Source organism: Leptonychotes weddellii, chromosome 7, assembly GCF_054177405.1.
Source record: "Leptonychotes weddellii isolate Sample4059 chromosome 7, ASM5417740v2, whole genome shotgun sequence".
Taxonomy (NCBI): domain Eukaryota; kingdom Metazoa; phylum Chordata; class Mammalia; order Carnivora; family Phocidae; genus Leptonychotes; species Leptonychotes weddellii.
In genome coordinates this window covers 10,410,526-10,431,846 of record NC_138375.1, presented here as the reverse complement: position 1 = coordinate 10,431,846, position 21,321 = coordinate 10,410,526, and the positions used below count along the sequence as shown (strand labels likewise).

Below are 21,321 nucleotides of genomic sequence, written 5' to 3'. Positions count from 1 at the left end.
TCATGATCCTGGAGTCCCGGGATGGAGTCCCACGTCGGACTCCCTGTTCAGCAGGGAGTCTGCTTCTCCCTCTGACCCTCCCCCTTCTCATGCTCGCTCTCTCTCTCTCTCTCTCTCATATAAATAAATAAAATCTTTAAAATAAAATAAAATAAAAATAAAAATATTTTTCTAGCTTTCAGGCAGTCAAACCCTGTCCCACAAAGGGACAATAGCTGCAAAAAAGATCAACCTTTATTATCAAAAAGCAGGACTTCTGCAATTTTTGAAGAAATCAAACTGGCTCATTTTTTTCAGGTTCTGCTCTTTGTTTTTCTTGGAATACAGTGCTCGAGGACTTCATGGATAGTGCAAATTACATTTTACAAAGACTAATGTTCCATAACTATATGAACTAATATGCTCTAATAACAAAACCAGTTAGGACAAATGAAAATTCTTAACTGTTAAAAATCTGGAATAATGGTCTGGTACTTGAATTTTCCTTTTTTTAAAAAAGATTTTATTTGAGAGCGAGCAAGCGAGCATGCAGGGGGAGAGGCAGAGCGAGAGGGAGAAGCAGGCTCCCCAGTGAGCAGGGAGCTCAACACAGGGCTCGATAACAGGACCCAGAGATCATGACCTGAGCCAAAGGCAAACGCTTAACCAACTGAGCCACCCAGGCACCCCTTGAATATTTACTTTTAATCAAACTCCACGTGAGATTTGTAAGATTGGCAAGATCTGGATTCCTGTGTGTTCCACCACACCTCACAGAGACTTGTCTATTCTTATTTCTGGTACTTGGTGCTCTACATTTCCCATCAATCAGATGAGAGCTAAGAGACTCCACAAGGAATCTTCTTCGCTTGCATAAAGTAAGCAGGTGGCTCTGATCTAAGGAAAGGGAACAGTACGGGAGATCACTGCTTATGGTTACAAAAACCGCCACCACCCAAAGATCACATATGACCTAGAATATGTCAATTAGGTCCAAATGTGGTGGTGTAGATCTGAAAGTGCTAGGAAATGTTATTCCCCAGATATAACCCAAACAAGCAAAATACACAAAATATATAAAGGCATGATCAGAAATGACTACACTTAGCATGCAGTGAAGAAACACTGGTCCTTCTTCAAAACTTTCATGAAACAAGTTGCACCATCTGCATCAACTCAAACCAACACAATTTGATTTTTTTTTGCAGGGCTTGGGGCTGGCCACGGCTTGCAGAGCACACAGCTCCACGTTAAGTCTGGGAATGGCCTCACGGCCACCACTATCCTTTCCAACTCGTGCTGAAATGATTCTGGAATCAAAGTTCTAATAAAGCAGGAAAGAGTGACGATGGGTCCGCGTGTCCTGTAGCTGTGGTCGATGGCCCTCGGCCAAACAGGAACACTTCCTCCCTGGATGAGGAGGTTAAACCTGTCCTAAGATGGCTACACTAAGAATTTCCTGCCAATGACCTTCTGAAAGGTCCTGTCCCAGCAGCGGCATTTCCCCCACGCATCAGGGAGGCCACCTGAGAGAGAAAAGGCAACATTCTTGCCTTCAGATTTTCTGGCTCCCCTCTGATGACGGTTTTTTCTCCCGGCCGAGTTCTTAGGATGGTCCTCTAATGGCAGGTTTCTAAAACTTTCAGCTGTTGACTCTCTGACACCTCTACCTGGGATTATCAGAAAGGAAAAGCCAAGACGAGATGAAAACAGGAGACCGCTGGAGCAGCCCCGTCAGGTCCATGCAGAGAACATGGCTGTCCTGCAGATTCCACTTGGGCCTGCCAGTTTTTAGTCCTTTATATTTCAAGCCCTTGCAAGGCTTCAAGATTGGGGGTGTGCAGAGACTGCTGTGTGGTCTGTCACCTCTGATGCGCCAAATGCTGACTCCACCACCGTGCCTGGCAACAGCAAGGTGCAACACTTACGGAGGCTTTGGAACAACCGCTGTAGAGGAGTTCCTCTACAGCAAGGTCGCCGAGCTTCCATACACCAAAGACTATGTCAAGGTGACTCATTTTGCTGTTTTCTTCTCACATGCTGTTAACGCTAATCATGCCGTCACCCATGTACATAGTGCCTTACAGAAGGAGGCCGGCTGGCTTCACGGGCAGCAAACCAGTCACTTCCATGAGGCCCCACTGAACTGTGCAGTAGGTCAGCACGTGGGCTACACTGAGAAACGTGGGCTACCCTGACGCCCCGGCCAATGAGAGCCGCCAAAGCCGACGTGCCAGCCCCCTTCCTCCTGCTCCGAGAGAGTCGCTACCCACAGCTGCAGTGGCGAAGACCGTCGGCCAGTGCACGGACACGCACTGCACAATCCCAACGTTCAGTGTTTAGGTCTGCATGACCACACGGGCAATGCTGAGATAAAAGTCATCCGTATGAATTTAGTTTGTGGGGAAAGTAGTTGATGAGTTTGCTTGCTTAAAAATAAAATGTTAAAAATGAATACTCTACATGCTGTTTCTAGAAGTACGGCTTACCCCAGACGTGTCTATTGCTTCACTCTCCTGTGATCAACTACAACAGACAATATTAGCCCCAAACCTGGCAAGTTGAAGCAAGCATGTGTTTACGAGGCACATGTATACTCCTGCTGCTAAATCACAAACAGAAACACCATGGGATGGGGCTTATTAAAACACCGAAAAGCAGGTGTTTGTGTCTTAGAAAAAAAACAGTGGGAAGATTTCCCACAGCAAACCGGTGTCATCAGAGACTAGAAACTGCAGACACTGTTTAAAGAAAAAATTACGGGAGGGAGAAGGGAAACTGAGAGGAAAAGAAAAAAGATGAGCAGAGTCCCCCTCTCACACGTCCCTGCTTCTCAAGGACCCCGTGCCCCGGCAGCGGCTCACAGTTAGCCCTGGGAGGAGTGCCTCCTGGACGCGCCCCACCCTTCAAAACACGGTAAGGACCGGCTCCCAGTGCGTGGTCCGGAGAGCCTCTGCAGGAGAGGTGCCAGGTCAGTAAGGACACTGGTTAAACACGGATGGAGACTCTCCATCTCTGGGGTGGAGCATGAGCAGCTGCTTTAACCAGCACCCTACAGTTAGAAAACCACGGACTCAGGAAAGGAAAAATCACTTTAAAATCAAAAGCAGTCCTTCCCTTCCCATCTTCCTTCCCCTCCCCTCCTGGCGCCCAGGGTCCGAGGCAGTGAGAGTGGGGGTGCCAACAGAGGTGTCCACCGCGGGGCTTTCTAAGGATCCGGGGGGCGGGGGAAGAGACGCAGACCAAGTGGCTAGGAGACGGGGCAGACTGAGAAAATACAGCTATCAGATCAGAGGATAAAGGGAGCCAGGCTTCTGTCGTCTGAGAAGGAATTTATAAACACAGCAAGGGCAAGGCTGGAGAGAGCCCTGACGCACTGGATTAGGAACAGAAGTACCAGTATGAACACGTGGGTCTTTAACACAGACACGGGGCGATACAGCAGCAGCCCCAGGTGGAGTGGACGCGCGTGCACGGTGCGCAGGTACACAGCCGCGTACAAGGGTTTCCTGGCTGTCTGCCCTGAGGGCCTGCATGAGCTGATGCCCCACAAGTAAATGAGCGCTCCTGAGCGCCCCATCTTAGGCTCTAAATCCCACACAACACAATTACCGCAACTCCTCGGTGAGATGGGAGATCCCAGGGATGAGGCAGGGAAAGTACACAGTGAGCCTGGGAACGTTACACCAGGAAGTTAAGGAAGCGCTCAAATAATGATTGCAGAGGGAGCTGGGAGGGGCAAGAAGCACCAGGGAGAAACATTTATCAGTGTTATCTCCCACAAAATGCTCCTCAAAACCAAATTTTTTTTAATGACTTTGCACTAGAGAAACCTTGCAGACCAACCTCACCAAGGGGTCAAGGTTAACGTCACCAATGGCGGGAGGGGTCAGCATCCTCTGACCCTGCTGTGACCCTTGGCTTTTATCAGCACAGGAGGAAACCTGGATGGATGGGCAAGAGGTGGAGGGTCATCCTAGAGAATGAAGGAGCTTTATTCTCTAACACTGTCACAAAGACTAAAGAATGTTCCACCGGGAAGGAAACCAATGAGTTGTGTCCACTAAGTGTAATGCGTGCTGCTGGACCTTGCCCCGGACCAGTGAGAACCGTGGGAAATACCAACAGGTCTGTGGGAAGGATGCTTGTGTTGCAGCACAACTGATTTACTGACTGCAGAGAGTAGTGCAGGGAGGGGGTGACAGAGCAACTGTGGAAAAACGTGAAAAACTGGGAAATCTGGGTAAGGGAATGTGGGAGCAGCTCTCTGTTCTGTTCTAACACTTTTCCAAAGCCTAAAACCATTTCAAACTTTAATTAAAAAGGAAAAAAAAAAAGTTTGTTCTGTTCTATTGAATGAAGACTTTTCTGTTCATTTCACTGTGAAGTTACTGTTTCCTTGAGTTTATAGTTCAGTTGCAAACATGTTTTTAGGCTAAAAATTGTGGTTTAATCCCTCAGCCCGAAAAGCAGTTTACTTGCCGTCAAATTATTTAAAACTTTTAGTACCAATATAAAATCTAATGAAACTGCACAGCAGGAACACGTAAGTTCCCATGTCAAGATGCCCCATTCCTACAGAAGGCATTGGTGAGAGAATTATGTACTCTGCTAGAAGTTCAAAGGCAACAGGCAGACTGAACTGGCCGGTGTAGCCAGGGGATGACACTGGTCAGGTCAGGCTGACTCTGACTGGTGCCGAGCACCGTATGAGCGAGCTACCCTACAGGGGTCTGGAACCTACCAGGGCAATCAAAATGCAATTCCCGAGAAAATCATTAGTATGTAGATGAGTGAAGGCCCAGTTACATGGTGGGCAACAGTCACTCACTGTCTTTATTACAGGTCAAAATCAGACAATGCCTAGAGATGGTACACTAGGGAGAAAGAAATTAATGTTTTTTTGGAACTCACAATAATCCTCATGAACTAATGTGATGAAAAAATTACAGATCTGTTCAACTTTCACTTTTACTGTTAAAAAAGCTATCACTGGGCACCTGGGTGGCTCAGTTGGTTGAGTGTCTGACTCCTGATTTCAGCTCAGGCTGTGATCTCAGGGTCTTGAGATCGAGCCCCCTATCCAGCTCTGCACTGACCATGAAGCCTGCTTAAGATTCTCTCTCCCTTTCCCTCTGCCCCTCTTTCCCACAATTAAATAAATAAACAAGCAAACAAAATTAAAGAGCCTATCACTAATATTTATATAGTTCCTAATAAATTAGATCATCAAATTTACTAAAATACATTGGGTACAAAATTAAGAAGCATAATACAGAGGGGACTTTTTAAAATTCCATGGACAAAATAAAACCGTGCTAAAAAAGGGGGGGGGGGATCTTTTGGATAAAAAGGTAGCTAGAGAAACAAACATGTAGATTTCAACCTTCCGGGCAGGAGGCGTGACCACTTTCTGAAGCAAGTATCACAGGCACTGGGGACACTATGGGATCAGGAGGCCCGGGCACAAGGACAGGAGAATAGCAGGTGCTCAGTGAAGCAGGAAGTGCCGGCTGAAAAGCAAACGGCCGACTTCTTCCCTACGACTTTGACAAGTGTGTTTGTAGCTCTAATCAAGGAAGACGTGGGTAAACTGAGGCTCCACTCTGCGCCCTGCCTTCTGCCAGGGTTTCGCAACATTTCTTACTCAGGTCTCCAGTGAGCTTTCATCTCAGCATACACGACTGTCAATGCCCACGATGACAGGAGAGTGGGGGACACCCTGCCGAAGACAAGCACGTGCCCCCACTCCCCTCCGGGAATTTAACCACCATCACAACGGCAGACTGGTCTGGCCTGATGACCACGCCACGGATGAGGTGGGCACAGGTCAGGCTCTCGGCACTCACTGCGCCTAGCGCGTGAGAGCACGCAGAGGCGGCATGGAGCCGGCCTGCCTGGGTCCACGTCTCTGCTCCACCTCCTGCAGCGACAGACCTGGCACAAGTCACTTCATCTCCGAGCCTCGGTCTCCTCATTTGTAACAGCACAGCCAACGAGGACACGTGCCCCAGAGTTGTGAACATGAAATAAGTGATCCTATAAAGTCCTCACAAAAAAGCCAGGTCCAGGGGCACCTGGGTGGCTCAATCAGTTAAGTGTCCAACTCTTGATTTCAGCTCAGGTCATGGTCTCAGGTGGTGAGATCGATCCCCACATCAGGCTCCACACTGGGCGTGGAGCCTGCTTAAGATTCTCTCTCTCCCTCTCCATCTGCCCCTCTCCTGCTGCATGAGCTCTCTCTAAAAAAATAATAATAATAAATAAAATAAAAAAACAGGCCCAGAAAAAGGGGGCAGAAAATAAGATAGGGATACATAAAGAATAGTTTACCTTAAAATAATAAAGAAAATGCTATACTTAGATTTCTAAAACAGCTAGTAGCTTCAAACAGTGTGTGTTTTGGGGGGCACCTGGGTGGTTCAGTTGGTTGAGCATCTGACCTGGTTTTGGCTCAGGTCATGATCTCAGGGTCAAGAGATCGAGCCCCACGTCAGGCTTCCTTGCTCAGCGTGGAGTCCGCTTGAGATTCTCTCTCCCTCTCCCTCTGTCCCTCCCCCTGCTCGTGCATGCTCTCTCTCTCTCTCTCTCTTAAATAAACTTTAAAAAACAAATAAAACAGCGTGTGCTTTTTGATCCAGAACATGAGACGGTATCAGGTTTCCCTCCTTTCTAGAATGATTCATTCAGGAAAACTGAGTTCAACTAGACTGAATAGCATGAAAAAATATGTATTTCCTAAGTACATGCAAGCCAGAAAATTGGAATCTCACCCTAGCAGATGGAAATATAAGCACACTAGAGGAAATCCACAAACGTCACAGGGGCAGGAGAAGTGTGCTCACTGCCGACCACCCTGTTTTATAGGAGCCCCACCCCCACCCTAGCACACACACCATTCAAAAGTCACAACCAAACTGCAGTTTAACGCGAAATCTATAAGCTGTCTCTGGGCTAGACAAAACTGCATTCTTTCTCCCCAGCTTTTGCTATTATGATACAAAACTGTTGCTTTGCATCTCAAGTGGAACTGCCCGCTCACCTCAGAATAAGCAAGAGTGATGTGCTCATATATTCCCTGATGGTGATGAATGGCGTCCTCCAGATCCTGCAGCTCTGAGGGAAGGTCTACCTCACCACAGGCTTTACACCACGAATCCACGTTGCTCATATACTTGTAAGATTAAAAAAAAAAAAAAAAAAAGATTATTTCTATCAATGGCAATTTATATTGAGAAGTAGATTTTTTTTTTTAATACGGTTTTGAAGTGAGGGTAGTTGAGAGAGAATCTAAGAATGCAGTATGGTTGAATCTCCACCTCAGATGGCACTACTGTGAGCCCTCAAACCATCCCTGGACTCCACCCCTGAGCTCTGAGGCCCACAGCTAGCAGCACATCCGGAGCAAACCTGCCCTCAGTTCTGTTTTGGGCCTCCTCGCTAATTCCCCAGCCCTTGTCCGAACCAGTGATGCCAACCGCCCTGCGCCTCAGCCTCAGCTGGGAGCTGCCGTCCAGCCTGCCCACTTTGCTCTAACACTGAGATGCTAACAGAAGCCCGAGTTCCTGAAATCATTTGCCTGAACACAGGAAGCGCAGCAGGCCCATTTTTCTACCTTTTTAAAAGTAAATATGCATAGAAATGAAAAAGACCAAATGAAGGCCAAAGTCCTCAGCCGTGCCCACTGAGCCCAGAGGAAGGTGAAGGGAGGTGGCAGGCTCACTCACAGGTCTTTTCCATTTTGCATGTAAACAAGAAGGGAAGTCTCAGCTGGACTGCCATTCCAACCTATCCTCAATTTACTCCCCTGCCACCCCCACAGCCCTGGGATTCATCAATAGCAGAGAAATCACGGCCAGACTTCCCAGGGAGATCCTATCAGCACCCATCACAGGTAAGTGTCAAAGGCAAGCAGCAGACCAATTAAAGACGCTAATTCAATTACACCAAATAGACATGGACACATTTCCCTGGGCTTCACCTCTTTTACTCTAATTCCCTGGCATCATTCTACGTTTACCAGGGAATGCAGAGGGTGACTATTTAAAATTGGGTGACTGACCTGCCAGACAGGAAACATGCTAGGATTCTCTTAAAATACATAGGATAATGACCTCCCAATTACTTATGACATTTCTAGAAACTTAAAATAGGACAGTCACCCAAGTAACAATTTGTTTATAAAAATCCTTTTACTATTAACATACTGGCTCAGAAAAATATCTGTATGCAAACCTTACGGCTTGAAAGCAATTCATAGGGCATTATGTGTCATATGATAGCATCTGATGGCTTCAACCAACACCGGCGCAGGGGAATAGCCTCTCTACGGCGCCTTCCGAACACCGTCAGACCAACAGAAGTAGGGATGAAGTTACTTTACGCCTCTCCCCCCTCATGTGACTATATACGCATATTTCTAGGGATTTTGTGTGTGGAGCATTCTATAAATGTCAAACAGGTCAGCTGAATGATTCTCAGTTTTCTTGATCTTGATTTCACTCCTCTTCCGTGACTGCATTTAACACCATTGTAAACCCTTCTCAAATATGGATTGACTCAGGTTAACCACCATCATTAATAAATCATCAGGTCAAGACAGCAATTAACTGCTCCTGCACGAGGCCACAGCGGCACATCCAAGGCAGAGTCACCATATACTCTTCAGAAGAGGCTAAAATGCTTCTGCTGTAACAAGGGCGAAACGAGTTTCAGTTATACAATACCACATGATAAGCAGAAGTGTCAGGCTCATATATCACTGTATCAAGATGACTATTAAAATATATTCATCTCCAATTTTTGAACCAACCAGTAAAGAGAAACATTCAAGAAGTTTTATATATGCCTGCAGTAAAAGTAACTTATAATTTCTTCAAGTATCTGGAAAGGGTATTGATTATACTTACCTGAAAAAATATGGCCAGGTCCTAAACACATAAAGAAGGATGGCTTGCCATGAGGCAATCTTGTGGAGAAAGGGTTCTGCCCATCTAAATTCACTGGGTTAAAGTACCCCAATGACAGAAATAAACCCGGGCATGGTTTCACAGGACTTCTGTGTAAGCGCAATTTGTCTTTTGTTTGTGAGATGGCAACTCTAGACTCCAGAGGGCAAGCTCTAAGCCCCCATGCTTTCTGAAAGGCTGAACACCCAAAGAGTCTGAACCCACTGTACATGTGTGTACCTGTAATTTTAAACAGGTCTTATTTTTGCCAAAGAAGAGAAAATCCCTCTTTTTTGGCAAAGAGGGCAGCAATCTCCAATCAGAGAGCCAAAAAAGAAGGCGCTAATAGGTTTTCCCTGAAAAAGGGCATCCTGGTGGGAAAGTTCAACAGGTACCTATATAGAATAGAACCTCTCAGAGCCTTTTAATATGATAATGTGCACTGTGGATGGGGGGCAAGGGGGGCAGACTGGTGTGCTCGTTCCCCAAACTTCTCTGACCACTCTACTGCACTGCACCCTCCTCACCCCCAGCCCCTGCACGTGTACCATCTTGAGAAATACGGTTTGGGATTACAACTCCAGGGGAATATGCACTCTGTAAAGGACAGAGCAGAAGGGGGCTATCGTGCTCTAGAGAGAAGACAGAGCAGCCAATTCAGTCTCTGATGCTTTAAATGCCCAGAATATGTGAATACACAGTATCCAGCAAGGCTGGACAGGAGAGGGCAAGAGAACTCATGCTTCTCCATGAATTCAAATCAGGAGCCGGCTATAGAACTGTGAATTCTGATGTTCAGCAGAATGGTGACTTTTTTCAAGTGTAGCTGAATACAAGATGAAGCGTCTGGCTCAGCCAGTTTGCAAAATTGAGGCAAGCAGTTGAGGGCAGAGTAATTAAAACACACAGCTTTAACGGGAGAGCTTGAATAATTAATTAGATTTGTTTTCATAAACATTTATTCCACTACCTTCCACATGCTGAGAGAGTGGGGGCTTCCAATTTGGGAGCTGCTCAGCTCCCTGGCCTGCTCTGCCTCCTCCCACCCACCCCCCACCCCCACCAGGGCTCATGATGGGGCACAGCTGAGCATGAGTGGTTAGCCGATTTAGGAGACAAAGAGACAAAAACTGCCTAGAATGGGGATTTTTCAAATATTTAGAGGGATTTTCTCTTCTTTGGCAAAAATAAGACCTGTTTAAAATTACAGGTACACACATGTACATGTTTAATATACATATGAACTCAAACATCAGAGTTCTTTTCTTATTTCAATTTTTTATTTTCATGTCTAGAAAATTTTACCCTAGAAGTTTTATATTTGCCTATAGTAAAGTAACTTATAATTTACTACTTTTCTTTTTTATTTCATCCTTTTTGCTCCATGAGTATTCATCAGCACGCCCTCTTTCCTGGTTCCTCCGAGGGAGATGGGCTCCCTTCTCTGCCCGTGGAGATCACAGGAGTGAGGAGCCTGTTCCATTTGCGAGGCTCTGACAGAACCACCACAGTAACTTGGAGGAGACAGGCTCAACTTGAACCAGAATATGCCAGTGATCACATGCCTTAAACCTGTTCTCATTAAGAACTTTTTCTTTGATTTTTATACATATTTACTCCAATTCCTTTCCATTCCATGAGAATCTTGATTTTGTCCACAAGCCAAGAGTTAGGCCTATGCTTTCAATAAAGTAAAATACCATTAAAATGGGAACAATTACATGTGTATTATTTGCCTTAAAAATTCAAAAAGGAATAGCGAAGTATTATTTTCCTCCGAGTTCCAACCCAGACTTAGGATAAAATTATGTGGATAACTAGGATAGGTCATGTTTGCCATAAATGTTATTTCTAAAACTTTTTTTGTAAGGATATTAACCTAAGTGCTTTGTTGTGAAAGTGTTCTATTATGTCAGGAACTAAAAGGCTGTCACATACCTCAACAGAAGTCCCAACATAAGTAAATCGCTCCCCAAACACAATATAAGGACAAGAACACCACAGCCCCATCTACTTCACTGGGCTGATTTAAAGATGAAATGACATTTTGTGTTAGAGAGCTCTGTAAATTCTAAAGAACTAAACAAATACTGTAAATTCCAAAGAACTATACAGATACTGGCTCTTACTTTATTTTTGGCTATTATCAAATTGGAGAGGCTCTCAAACTCACAGATAAAATGAGGTAATCAGATTGAAGGCTCACTGTAAAGGCATACCTTTATCAGCACTCACAGAACTTTCGGCAGTGATGGAAATGTCTATCTGTGCGGTCTGGTCTACAGAAGCCAGCAGCCACAGGGTGGACACTGTATGGAATTTTAATTTACTTTTACATTATCTTATTAACAAACTAAGTAATTTCCATAGCCGCATGTGGTGAGTGGCTACCATACTGGACAGTGCAGCTCTAGACCCTTTTTTTTGTTTTTAGAAAGGCAGGCTGCCACACACAGCACCTCATTTGGATGTGTTGGGAGTCTCGAAGTTTGACTACCCTCCTTTCCACAAATGGACCTGGAGGGTCTGTGTGGGGATTCTAGCAGGAAAGCACAGATCCTGGCACGCTCCTGACCGAAGACTATCCTCCTCTTTCGGGAACAGTCACCCTCTTGGATGCAGTGTGCAGCTCCAGGAGGGACACACGTGGAGCGGGGACAGAGGAGGGGGGACACGCACCTCGCCAGCCAGATCAGTGGGATCAACACTGGCAATCAGTGGGGTGACAGATGTCGCAGCCAGATCACCCTCACACCCCAGATCACTCTTTTTTAAAAAACTGGAGATGCAAAGGTGTAGTAAAATCAATCACTTTCTCTGGTTTTATAAAAATGTAATTCTAATAACATTAGCTATGAAAGCTTCTTCGTATGGAGACACCATCCAGCGGATATGCCCCATGACCAAAAGAAGTGAAGGCCAGAGCCCCTGAACACCGTGTACCGGTGAGACTGCCGGCCTTGTGGTCCTGACTCCAAGCTTGCAAACAGAGATTCCGATTGCCCACAGGACGTCCCCAGAGTGGGAGAAGGCCTGAGAGCACATGAACAGCCGAGACGCCTGCAGAAGGCACGCTGTCTAGGCAATGTTCTCCTCATCTAGTCTGCACATCAAGATTTATGTTTGTAAAACCACAAGCAAACCCCAACACCAGAACACCCACTGAGAGATCGCAGAGGAGCGTGGCTGGGCAGTGCAGGGCACATGTCTCCCCAGCTGGGAGCTGGAATCCTTACAGGGAAGGCTGCTTCCTTCGGTAACACCATGAACCACGGGGGTCCCATAGTGGAGCTCCAGGCCTTCCTCATCAGATTTCATTTCTTACTGATACGTCTGGATGGGGTTCAAAGAGGTGGCTAAGAGGGCAACCTCACTTACGATGTCCAAGTTTCTGGTCTTTTCCCCCCTGAGCTTACGAAAACAGCTTAAGCATAACCGGAAAGCAAAGCACTTAAAAAAAAAAAAAAAAAGACCAAAGTTGAGCTATTTCTCTCCTGGGAAGAGGAAAAGTACTGAGTAGATGTGATCTTCCTTCACGCATGAGAATTTCAAGGATCTTACTTTTGTTCAGTGAAGCGGAAGATTCCCGATAACGTTTTCACCTGAGACTAAAGACACTCTGAACACTTTCTAATGTCCCATCTGCACATTTAGTTGCTTGGGCAGACCTCGACCGAGGTCCATCAGAGACGCTGGGCCCTTTCTTCACCAGGCCCCTCTGTCCCTATGATCGTATCTGGCTTCTTCTCTGGCTACTCGATACACACAGAGACCTCAAGCACTCTTACAGTTTATGAAGGATCCCACAAAATTGTGTTCAGTAATGTATTCATCTAGTTTAGTTTCCTTCAAATCCATAAATTACAGTCATTCATCTTATCCAAACGAAAACACCCCAGGCTCTTTTGATGCTGAATGTTTGAAAATGCCCCATGGCACCCACATTTCTAGATTATCTTCAAGCAGGTTAGAATAGCAATTAACTTCGGGGTTTATTTACAATTCTGAATCCTACCATGTTTATGAAAGAGATTTTCCCTGTGTGTTACTCTGCTTCAGACTCTCTGCCATTCACCCAGGTAGCTTGTCCTGTCTCACATTTATTCATATCGTCTTCATAGAACTTTCTGACAGCCCAGTACCAATTCGCACACTTGTACTTCCAGGGGTTGCTACACCCCATAATATGTTACCATTCCAGATGACCTATATATAGGGACCTATATATAGGGACCAGACAGCTCATCCTCACACCCATGATGGTGTCCAGTGAACAATATACCACTACTCAGGACAACGATAGGTAGCAGGGGTGAGCGTGGTGCTGTTCTCTGCTGGGGCGGGTTCCTGTTACTTTTTTAAAAAACCTGTTTTTGTGTGTGGGCTTTTGTTTATTCTTTATCATAAAACCAATTAAACGGGTAAGTTTAGGAAGGTGAAAAATCTTACTATTAAAACCTGGAAGTCCCTATTCACAGCTTTCACGTGAGGCTACTAAGATTTTTTTCTCTTTATTCCCTTTAGTTTCCTCTCTTGCTTCACACTTGAAAGGCTTCTAGAGTCGAGATCACTGCTAATTAGGGTCTTGTGCAACATTCTCATTGTCTTGCCAAAACCCTGGGCAAGCTGAGACTTTTATCTTACCTTTACTGACTTCACTCCTCAACAGGGACTGTTTCTAGATTACAGAGAGACACTATTTCCTTCTTAGCAGCATCAGTACAGATCCCTATGAATGCAGTCTCCCCCCCAACACCAAAAAATTCTATTAGTATTTCTCCCTTAAGGCAACCACTCGCTTCTTCCCCATATGTCTTCCTAGTAGCTAAAAGTTCCTATGTTGTTTCTCCACAACTTGAAAAGGTATTTCCCTGCCCAGCACTTTCCACTACTAAAGTGTGAGTCACGAGCAAAGCACTTCCCTTGTGCAACTTCAGAGTGTTTGCTTCAGCAAGCTCACTGGAGGACTGCAGAGGTGTGAGGAGTGTCATGGGCACACATTGTATGTTACCTCTTCAAGTATTCTGACCAGCACATCGGCAAATGAAGCCAATGTGAAGTCTGAATCCACGCAAATAACTTCGTAAGCGTGAAAGACACTGCAAGCTGCCTACCCAAAAGCCACTTTTCAACCCTAGCCCCTGCTGGCAGAGCAGGCCTACTGCTGTGGAGGCTAAAAAGCCACACTCACCTCTTCCCACCGTCCTGGGGAGCTACGGCGTGGGCCTGCACCCCACTCCTGCTCAAGGGGAATGGAGGCGAGGTGTGTGGGGACGAAGGGACCTTCTGAAAATAATGCTTCCCTGATAAAAGTGACAGGCGCCACCATCCCGGCTACAGTGGGCACCATGCTTGAGGTGCAGGGGCTGTCGTACCATCTCTGTGGCCATGTCAGGAAGGCCAAGGCAACCCAAGAGGAGCAGACCCAGGCCTGACATCGCTGTATGGCTAGAACTCCCATACTTTGCAACTTCTTGTTTTGTGAGAAAAGCAAAGCACTGACAGTTAAACCTAATACTCAGGCATTATTACTTGCTGCCAAAGCATCCTATCAGAATACTAAAGTGACAGTACTGAGGAGGAAGGGGAGGGAGAGTGGGGAGAAGGGAGAAGAGGGAAAAAGAACAGTGGCTACCACTGATTAGTACCTACTGTATACCAGGCCACCTAATACGAATTATCTAATTTACATGAGAAAACACTCCTCTCAAGTAGATACTTTTATTTCCACTTTACAGATGAGAAAACCAAGGAACAGAGAGGCGAAATAACTTGCTGAAGATCGCACAGCACAGGCCCAGACAGCTGGGGTTTTAGCGCACAGCTGCCTGACTTCAGAGCTCATGTTCTTAAGCACTGTAGATGTCACACAGAAGTCCTCCAGGGATCGGATCTGGCTGCAGGTTGGGAGGGTACTGGGGGAGGACCTGTTCCAGTTACTACCTCGTGGGCTGCGGGTCCCAGGCACTGACCTTTTCAGCCTTCTGGTGGAAAATGGAGGACATGTCCAGCAAGGTACTCCGCTCATCCAGGGCTGCCGCAAATGCCTTCCACTCCTGCTCCAGCTGATTCGCAATCTGCTTAATCTGCTGAGAGGCGTAGTGGCCAGACTCTACCAAGCGATTTGCCACCGACATTATGCGGTTTATATTTACATACACGTTCTGCAAAAGGGGGAGAGAAAGAGGGCTTGTCGGGGAAGGCAAACAAGAGGCTTCCTTGTAGGAACTGCGGATGACAGCACTTTCTGAAACACAGCCCACTAACTTAAGTTCCATTTTTAACAGCAGAATCACCTGGTATAGAACAGTGTACATATTTGCTATCTGATTTCCATAAACTCTAAATATTGGTTTCAATTTCTATTTTTAAAACTGCAAAATTACAAATCAACTAGCTGAGAGGCAGACTGGTAGGCACAAAGTAATCATGTACACAAGTGGGTGCACACAAATATACTCTTACTCACTCGCTGGCTTCGAATCCTGACAAGGGTCCAGATGGCAAGCCTACTGAGAAGCAATCACCCAGAACGGAGAAAACCCAACACTGCAGCTTTTAACTAGAACCCAGGAACTACACGCTACACACTGAGCAACCACAGGCTGTTCTGTGTGGAAACAAGCTCTCCCGTCTACACGAGCCCAAGTCGTCTGTGTGGTGCCAACAGAGAATCTTCTGCAGACGGATCCACTTTCTCCATGGAAGAGGAACGGACGCATGAAAGGGAGCAATGCCGTGTGCAACCTTTCAATCAAGTTTTCTACTCTGTGGAAATGCCCATCTTCAAGCCCACCAGTTTACTGCAAAAATAACAGTGTGAGGCTGAAAAAAAGTACCCATTTGTCCCTCAAAACAAGTTCTCACTATGCTATGTTCCCTTCAGCCTTCAGGCACCTTCGAGGTTGCTAGTTCAGCAGAGGCAGCTGTGGGAACGCACGCCTCAACACACCCCAGGTCTGTCGTTCATCACAACACTGCTCCTCTTGATGGGTCCCCCAAAACTGTACACACCTCATTGGCTCCTCCCAATTGTGCTGCTAAATCTAAATACCCAACCTGTCCAAACCTCTCTCCATTTTTCCTGCCTCCTCTCCCCTCTCGCCGTGGTCCTCTGGGCCCCTCTGCCCCTACCATGCACCCTGCACAGCCTCCTCGTGGTCCCCTCGTCCGCAGCCCACCCAGGAAGCCCCTGAAGAATGCGCTTGTCCATTCTTTCTTTGTACCCTATCCTACTCATTTTTTCTCTCCACTTTAACCCAAATCAGAACTAGATGGAGTCACTCCGGGATCAGAGAGCCACAGATTCCAGCCTCTGAGCTCCTCTTCTGGGCACATCTGCAGGCTAGAATCGGCTAAGAGACGACCGGTGTCTGCAGCAGCAGGGAGAGGGCGCCTGCGAAGCTGTGACAGTCAGCCAAGGCCATGGGCAGGGGGAAACTGGCCTCCCTGGCTCTTGTGGCAACAGTGCTCTAACTAGTATCCTTTAGTCAAAATCGATGCCTCCCCGCCCCATATGTGTTCTCACCCACTAGTTGCAGGTGACTAGAGTTACTAATTTTTGTTTTGTTTGTAACATTAAAGAGGAAAATCAACCCCAAAAGTGTTGGGAAGGGCATACGCAGATGTCCTCTGTTAGAATCCAGAGCAGAGCTCTCCATTCAGACGGCTCTGCCGTGGGGACCACTGAGGACACCCACTGCCACCGAGGTTCTGTTACAGTGTCCTGCGTCACTTTCAGATCCTCACCCAGACTGTACTGAGTGTAGAGGGTCTGTGGAGGAGACCTTTCCAATCATTCCGTCACTGACTACACAGATAAAGGAACGTGGTGGCACATGGCCCAATAAACAACCCGTAAGATAGAATACAGAATTCCCTTTGTTAAAAGTACCTACCTCTAGTTCTTATCATCACAGCTTTTTTTTTAGATTTTATTTATTTATTTGAGACAGAGAGAGAGAAAGCACGAGCAGGGTGAGGGGCAGAGGAAGAAGCAGGCTCCCCGCTGAGCAGGGAGCCCGATGTGGGGCTCGATCCCAGCACCCTGGGATCATGACCTGAGCCGAAGGCAGATGCTTAACCGACTGAGCCACCCAGGCGCCCTCATCACAGCTTTTAAAAGTATCTGTGATAGTGCAATGAGCAGAATTGTTGGCATCCCTTAACATGCTTTAGAGACTGTCAACTCTGTATATTGATATTTAGCATTTTCATTTTGTCAAAAAATGTTTAAAACACTGTAGGAAGCACAAGAAAGGGCTGAAAGTTAACAGGCCCTTGCTCTGCATAAAGAAATGTCCTAGCTGGGTACCAAGCACTCATGGAGGGGTAGTGGACAAGGGGCCAGACAGGCCTGGAAGCTCCCCCGGGAGCTGCCACCAACCATGGCACAGGGTTACCCCGCTCTTCCAATTAAAACTTTAACTTAGAGGGGCGCCTGGGTGGCTCAGTCGGTTGAGTGTCCGCCTTCTGCCTTCAGCTCAGGTCATGATCCCAGGATCCTGGGATGAAGCCCCATGTTGGTCTCCCTGCTTGGCGGGGGAGCCTGTTTCTCCCTCTCCCCCCACTCATGCTCTCTCTCACTATCTCTGTCTCTCTCAAATAGATATACAAAATCTTTAAAAAAAAAAAAACTTTAACTTAGAAAAGTAATAGAAGTTTATTGTAAAGAACCAGAAAACAGACTTAAACCTAAAAAAAAAAAAAAGGACATCACCCATACTTTTATTTTACTAATGTTTTTAATTGGTGATAACATGACTGTTAATAATTACCATTTATCAAGTACTTACTATGCATTCAGCACTATCTTAGTGTTTTACATGTGCAGAAGAAATAAAATTATGGAACTCCATGGAAGGCAGATATAATCCCCACTTTACAGACTAGGAAACTGAGGCTCGCAGAGATTAAACGGGACACCATCTGTGTAAATCCCTCCCGTCTGCTAGAATCCTCTCACATACAAGATACATCTGTTCAGACGGCATCTTACCATACAGTTCATGGCAAAGTGGTTGTGCTGTGTCTGGAGCTCCATCGCATGAGGATGGCTGGTCCCAATCTCAGTGTAGCTGTTCAGAAACAGGCCCTTGTTGTGTGTGATCCAGTCAAACATCTACCAGAATGAAAAAAGACAACTTGAAATCACCCCAGAAAGAGAGATGACTGGCGAAGGTTCAGGAGCAGGGCCACGCCAATCAGGGGCAGTGTCTTTGCTCTGACAACCTCTCAGGCATTTGGGTCCAAAAGATCCTTGACTTCCAAGTAAGCTGTTCCGAACTTGCACCATCTAGAAGAAAGTCTTATCTCATGTGTTCCTTCGACTGATGAGGAATTAAGGAACAGAGAGGCAAAGAGAGATATTCAAATCCCCCAGGCTAATTAAAACTAATCTTTGACTCTCAACCCAGCCTCCCTGCTATAATGAACTGCTTGACTGGCCACACTGTTCTTCAGTGAAAAGACATGTTAGGTGAAATCGGGGACTTACAGGTATCTGGACGGGCTTTGCTTACGCTCACAGATTACTGACAGCAATTCCGGTGACTACAAGATCATATATGCTTTAGTGCAAACAGTATTTTAAAAACTGTGCAAATGCAAACAATAAAATTTACCATAAAAATAGGAAAGACTGGGGAAAAAATTTAATGATGACATCTCTCTCAAGGTTCAATACAGATGCTACCTGGGAAAGGATGTCAATTACATTGCTCCCAGGGACAACATGAAAGCAAAAGGAAATAACTATCATTATTTGGACTGGTATCGTGACTTGAACCAGAATCCCAGAGACAGTCAACTGTTTTTTCTAGTAATTGAAAGGAAGATTTTTCCAGTGTCTTTGACAAGGCACTTCTTTAAACATAAGGACACTGACAGGTTAAAAGCTTGCCAAACAACAGTAGTGGACTGTCACTGTTTGAAAGGTCCTTTTGTATCAAAGATTTGTGATGTAGTTTTTTTTAACTTTAGAAAATATTTTCCTGTCTGTGAAAAAAATTCAATGAGCTCAAATTAAGAGTGATCGATTCACCCGTGTTCATGGCTTGCAACAGTCCTCTAAATTAAAGTGTCCTGTTTCTGCATTGCTAAGAGAGTTAGCTGGTAACATGAGCATCCGCTTGGACCAGCTGTTTTGTCTGTAGCATGAGAATAAAATGAGGACATAAGTAATCACCACCCATACTTCCCAGAAGCTATTCTTTTTAACACCTTATTGGTCTTTTATTTTAAAAGCATGGTCAATAACAGACCGGAACGGAGTTCTGTCACTGGCTTTATATAGGAGTGCGGAGCAGCTAGGGGCAAAATTACCTACGTAATTATTGCTTTCGGTAATATAAATTCTCTAAAGCTGTCACCCTTTTAACTCAAGATATCCTTCTCGTCTATCCTATAGGCATGCTAGACTGAACTGTCAGTAATGAAGAACTCACAGCTCCTGAAAAAGCCCTGGCCTGCACCACGAGGAAAGCTGGAAGGCAGATGGGGGGGCAGATGGCCGCAGTGAACCCTGAGCGTGCTTGACTCGTCCTCCGCCCTCTCTCCCAACCAACGCAGCCCCCTGGCTGCTGGGACCCCAACGGTCCAGGAAGCCCTCCCCCTGCTCCTTTACCTTCTCAGCGTCCTGCTCGAACAGCCTCAGCTGAAAGCACTGGTCTAGCTTCAGTTTTCGTACATGCCACATCTGGTGCAGGTGCTGCCGTGTGGAGTGCAGCCTGTCCAACATGGCGGACACCTTGGGAAGGAGGCCCTGCAGGTCCGCATTGCCTGAGCCGGAGTTCTTTTTGGGAAAGCTGTCACTGCTCTGAATCCTCTGGAGCAGCTTCTGTCCCTCCAAATCCAAGTCTTCTATGGGGGCCTTAATCACCTTCTTCTTCAGCTGGGAATGCTCCTCGATCATGTTCCGAGCCCCCTCTAAATCCTGAGGCAATTCTTTCTTGGCTAGGATGTCCTGAAGTTCCTCCAGCCGAGAGAGCATGTGGGTTGCATTGCTAATGTAGTCTTCAAAAGCAACTCTGATTTCAATCCATTCTTCATGGTTGTATTCCAAGCAGCCATCAAACTCGGGAGTTAGCTGAGAAGGATCAACTACTTTGGTAAGGCCTTCTAAAGAGACCATATTTGTCTTAAGGGGAAAAAAAATCACGTATGAGAAGATGAACCAATTTTCTGTGGCCTTATCATAATGCAATGTGCAATACTTACTTACAGATTTTCAAACATAAAGCAAATAATCTCTTTACAGAAAACATACCTTGTTCTGGCCCCATAAAAACAAATGCAGATGAAAGAAACATTACCAGTATAGTCAGTGAAAGAGAAGTCCATTAGAACAACACGCTAGTTAGAATGCCTAAAATTATAGGACATGTATCTCATAAGAGCTATAGAAATGAGATGCTATCTTAGGCATGATAACCAGGAAATGTCTTAAATCGCAATACAGAGCAGATGATTTGGAAATTTTACTTTCATCAATGCATTCTTTCTCATCTGCACCACTCTACCATCTCACTCCCAACAGAAAACTCTGTAGAGGCCTCCTGCTCTCGGCAATCAAGCAAATGTCTTGCTCATGGGCTTCCAAAACCCTGTGAAGTGCCACCTCCCTCTGAGGACACATATTTGTGAGCTACTTATTCAGTGATAAACATGCTCCAACCAGGCTACGATCAAGGCTCATCTGGTCCTAACTCCACCTCCCATCAGGTAGCAGATGATAGGATATGAATGACTTACTGAAACTTTCTAAAATATACAAAGGTTAGCCAGCCGGGGAGGCAGAAGCTCTTGCCATAAAGCTAAAGACAGAGGGAATGTTTCATTCATTTCAACAATCTGTCACAATTCTGAGCAGTAGAAGGGTTGTACATTCCAATTTGCACTACATTCCAATCTAACAGCGACCAAGTTTTAGTCCTTTACAATCTAAGCCAAAATCTTAACCTCACCCTACCTATATATACCATGTGCTGCAGGGTTATTATCAATATTGTGCCTCAAGGAAAACATGGGGGGTGGGAGAGGGGTCATTAAATGCAAAAACAAAGTTAAAGGAAAAAGATGTGTAGCCTAAGAACCAAAAAATAAAACAGAGAAAGGCTGGTTTAGCCCCACCTCTGTCACTTCCAGCCTTAGAGAAACCTAGGACTGCATCAGCTCCACGCTGGCTGGCACGAGAACCTGCAAAAAGCAACAGAGCTAGAAAGAGGGCTGCTCCTAGTCTTGCACTTTTGTTTGCAATGTGACTGTAGGTTCATTCCTGTCTCATCTGTCCAGACTTTTAATAACATCCATGGAGATGTTATTAACTTCAGAGAGAGACGCTGGTAACAATGTAGAGACAGTAAGTTCAATAGAAAAGCTGGTATAGATAATTTTA

At 45.8% G+C, this 21,321-nt stretch overlaps 1 protein-coding gene across 3 annotated transcripts in view; it reads right to left on the bottom strand.

Moving 5' to 3' along the window:
• The window catches only part of LOC102731976 (triple functional domain protein), a 314,385-nt gene that overhangs the window by 162,264 nt on the left and 130,800 nt on the right, over positions 1-21,321 (bottom strand). For all 3 annotated transcript variants that reach the window (XM_081825910.1, XM_081825911.1, XM_081825912.1), the window contains exons 5-8: positions 19,552-20,064; positions 17,926-18,048; positions 14,900-15,091; positions 7,022-7,153 (exon numbers count right to left, since the gene is read on the bottom strand). In XM_081825910.1, the coding sequence (XP_081682036.1) occupies positions 7,022-7,153; positions 14,900-15,091; positions 17,926-18,048; positions 19,552-20,064 (960 nt within the window). The remainder of the gene's footprint in view (positions 1-7,021; positions 7,154-14,899; positions 15,092-17,925; positions 18,049-19,551; positions 20,065-21,321) is intronic.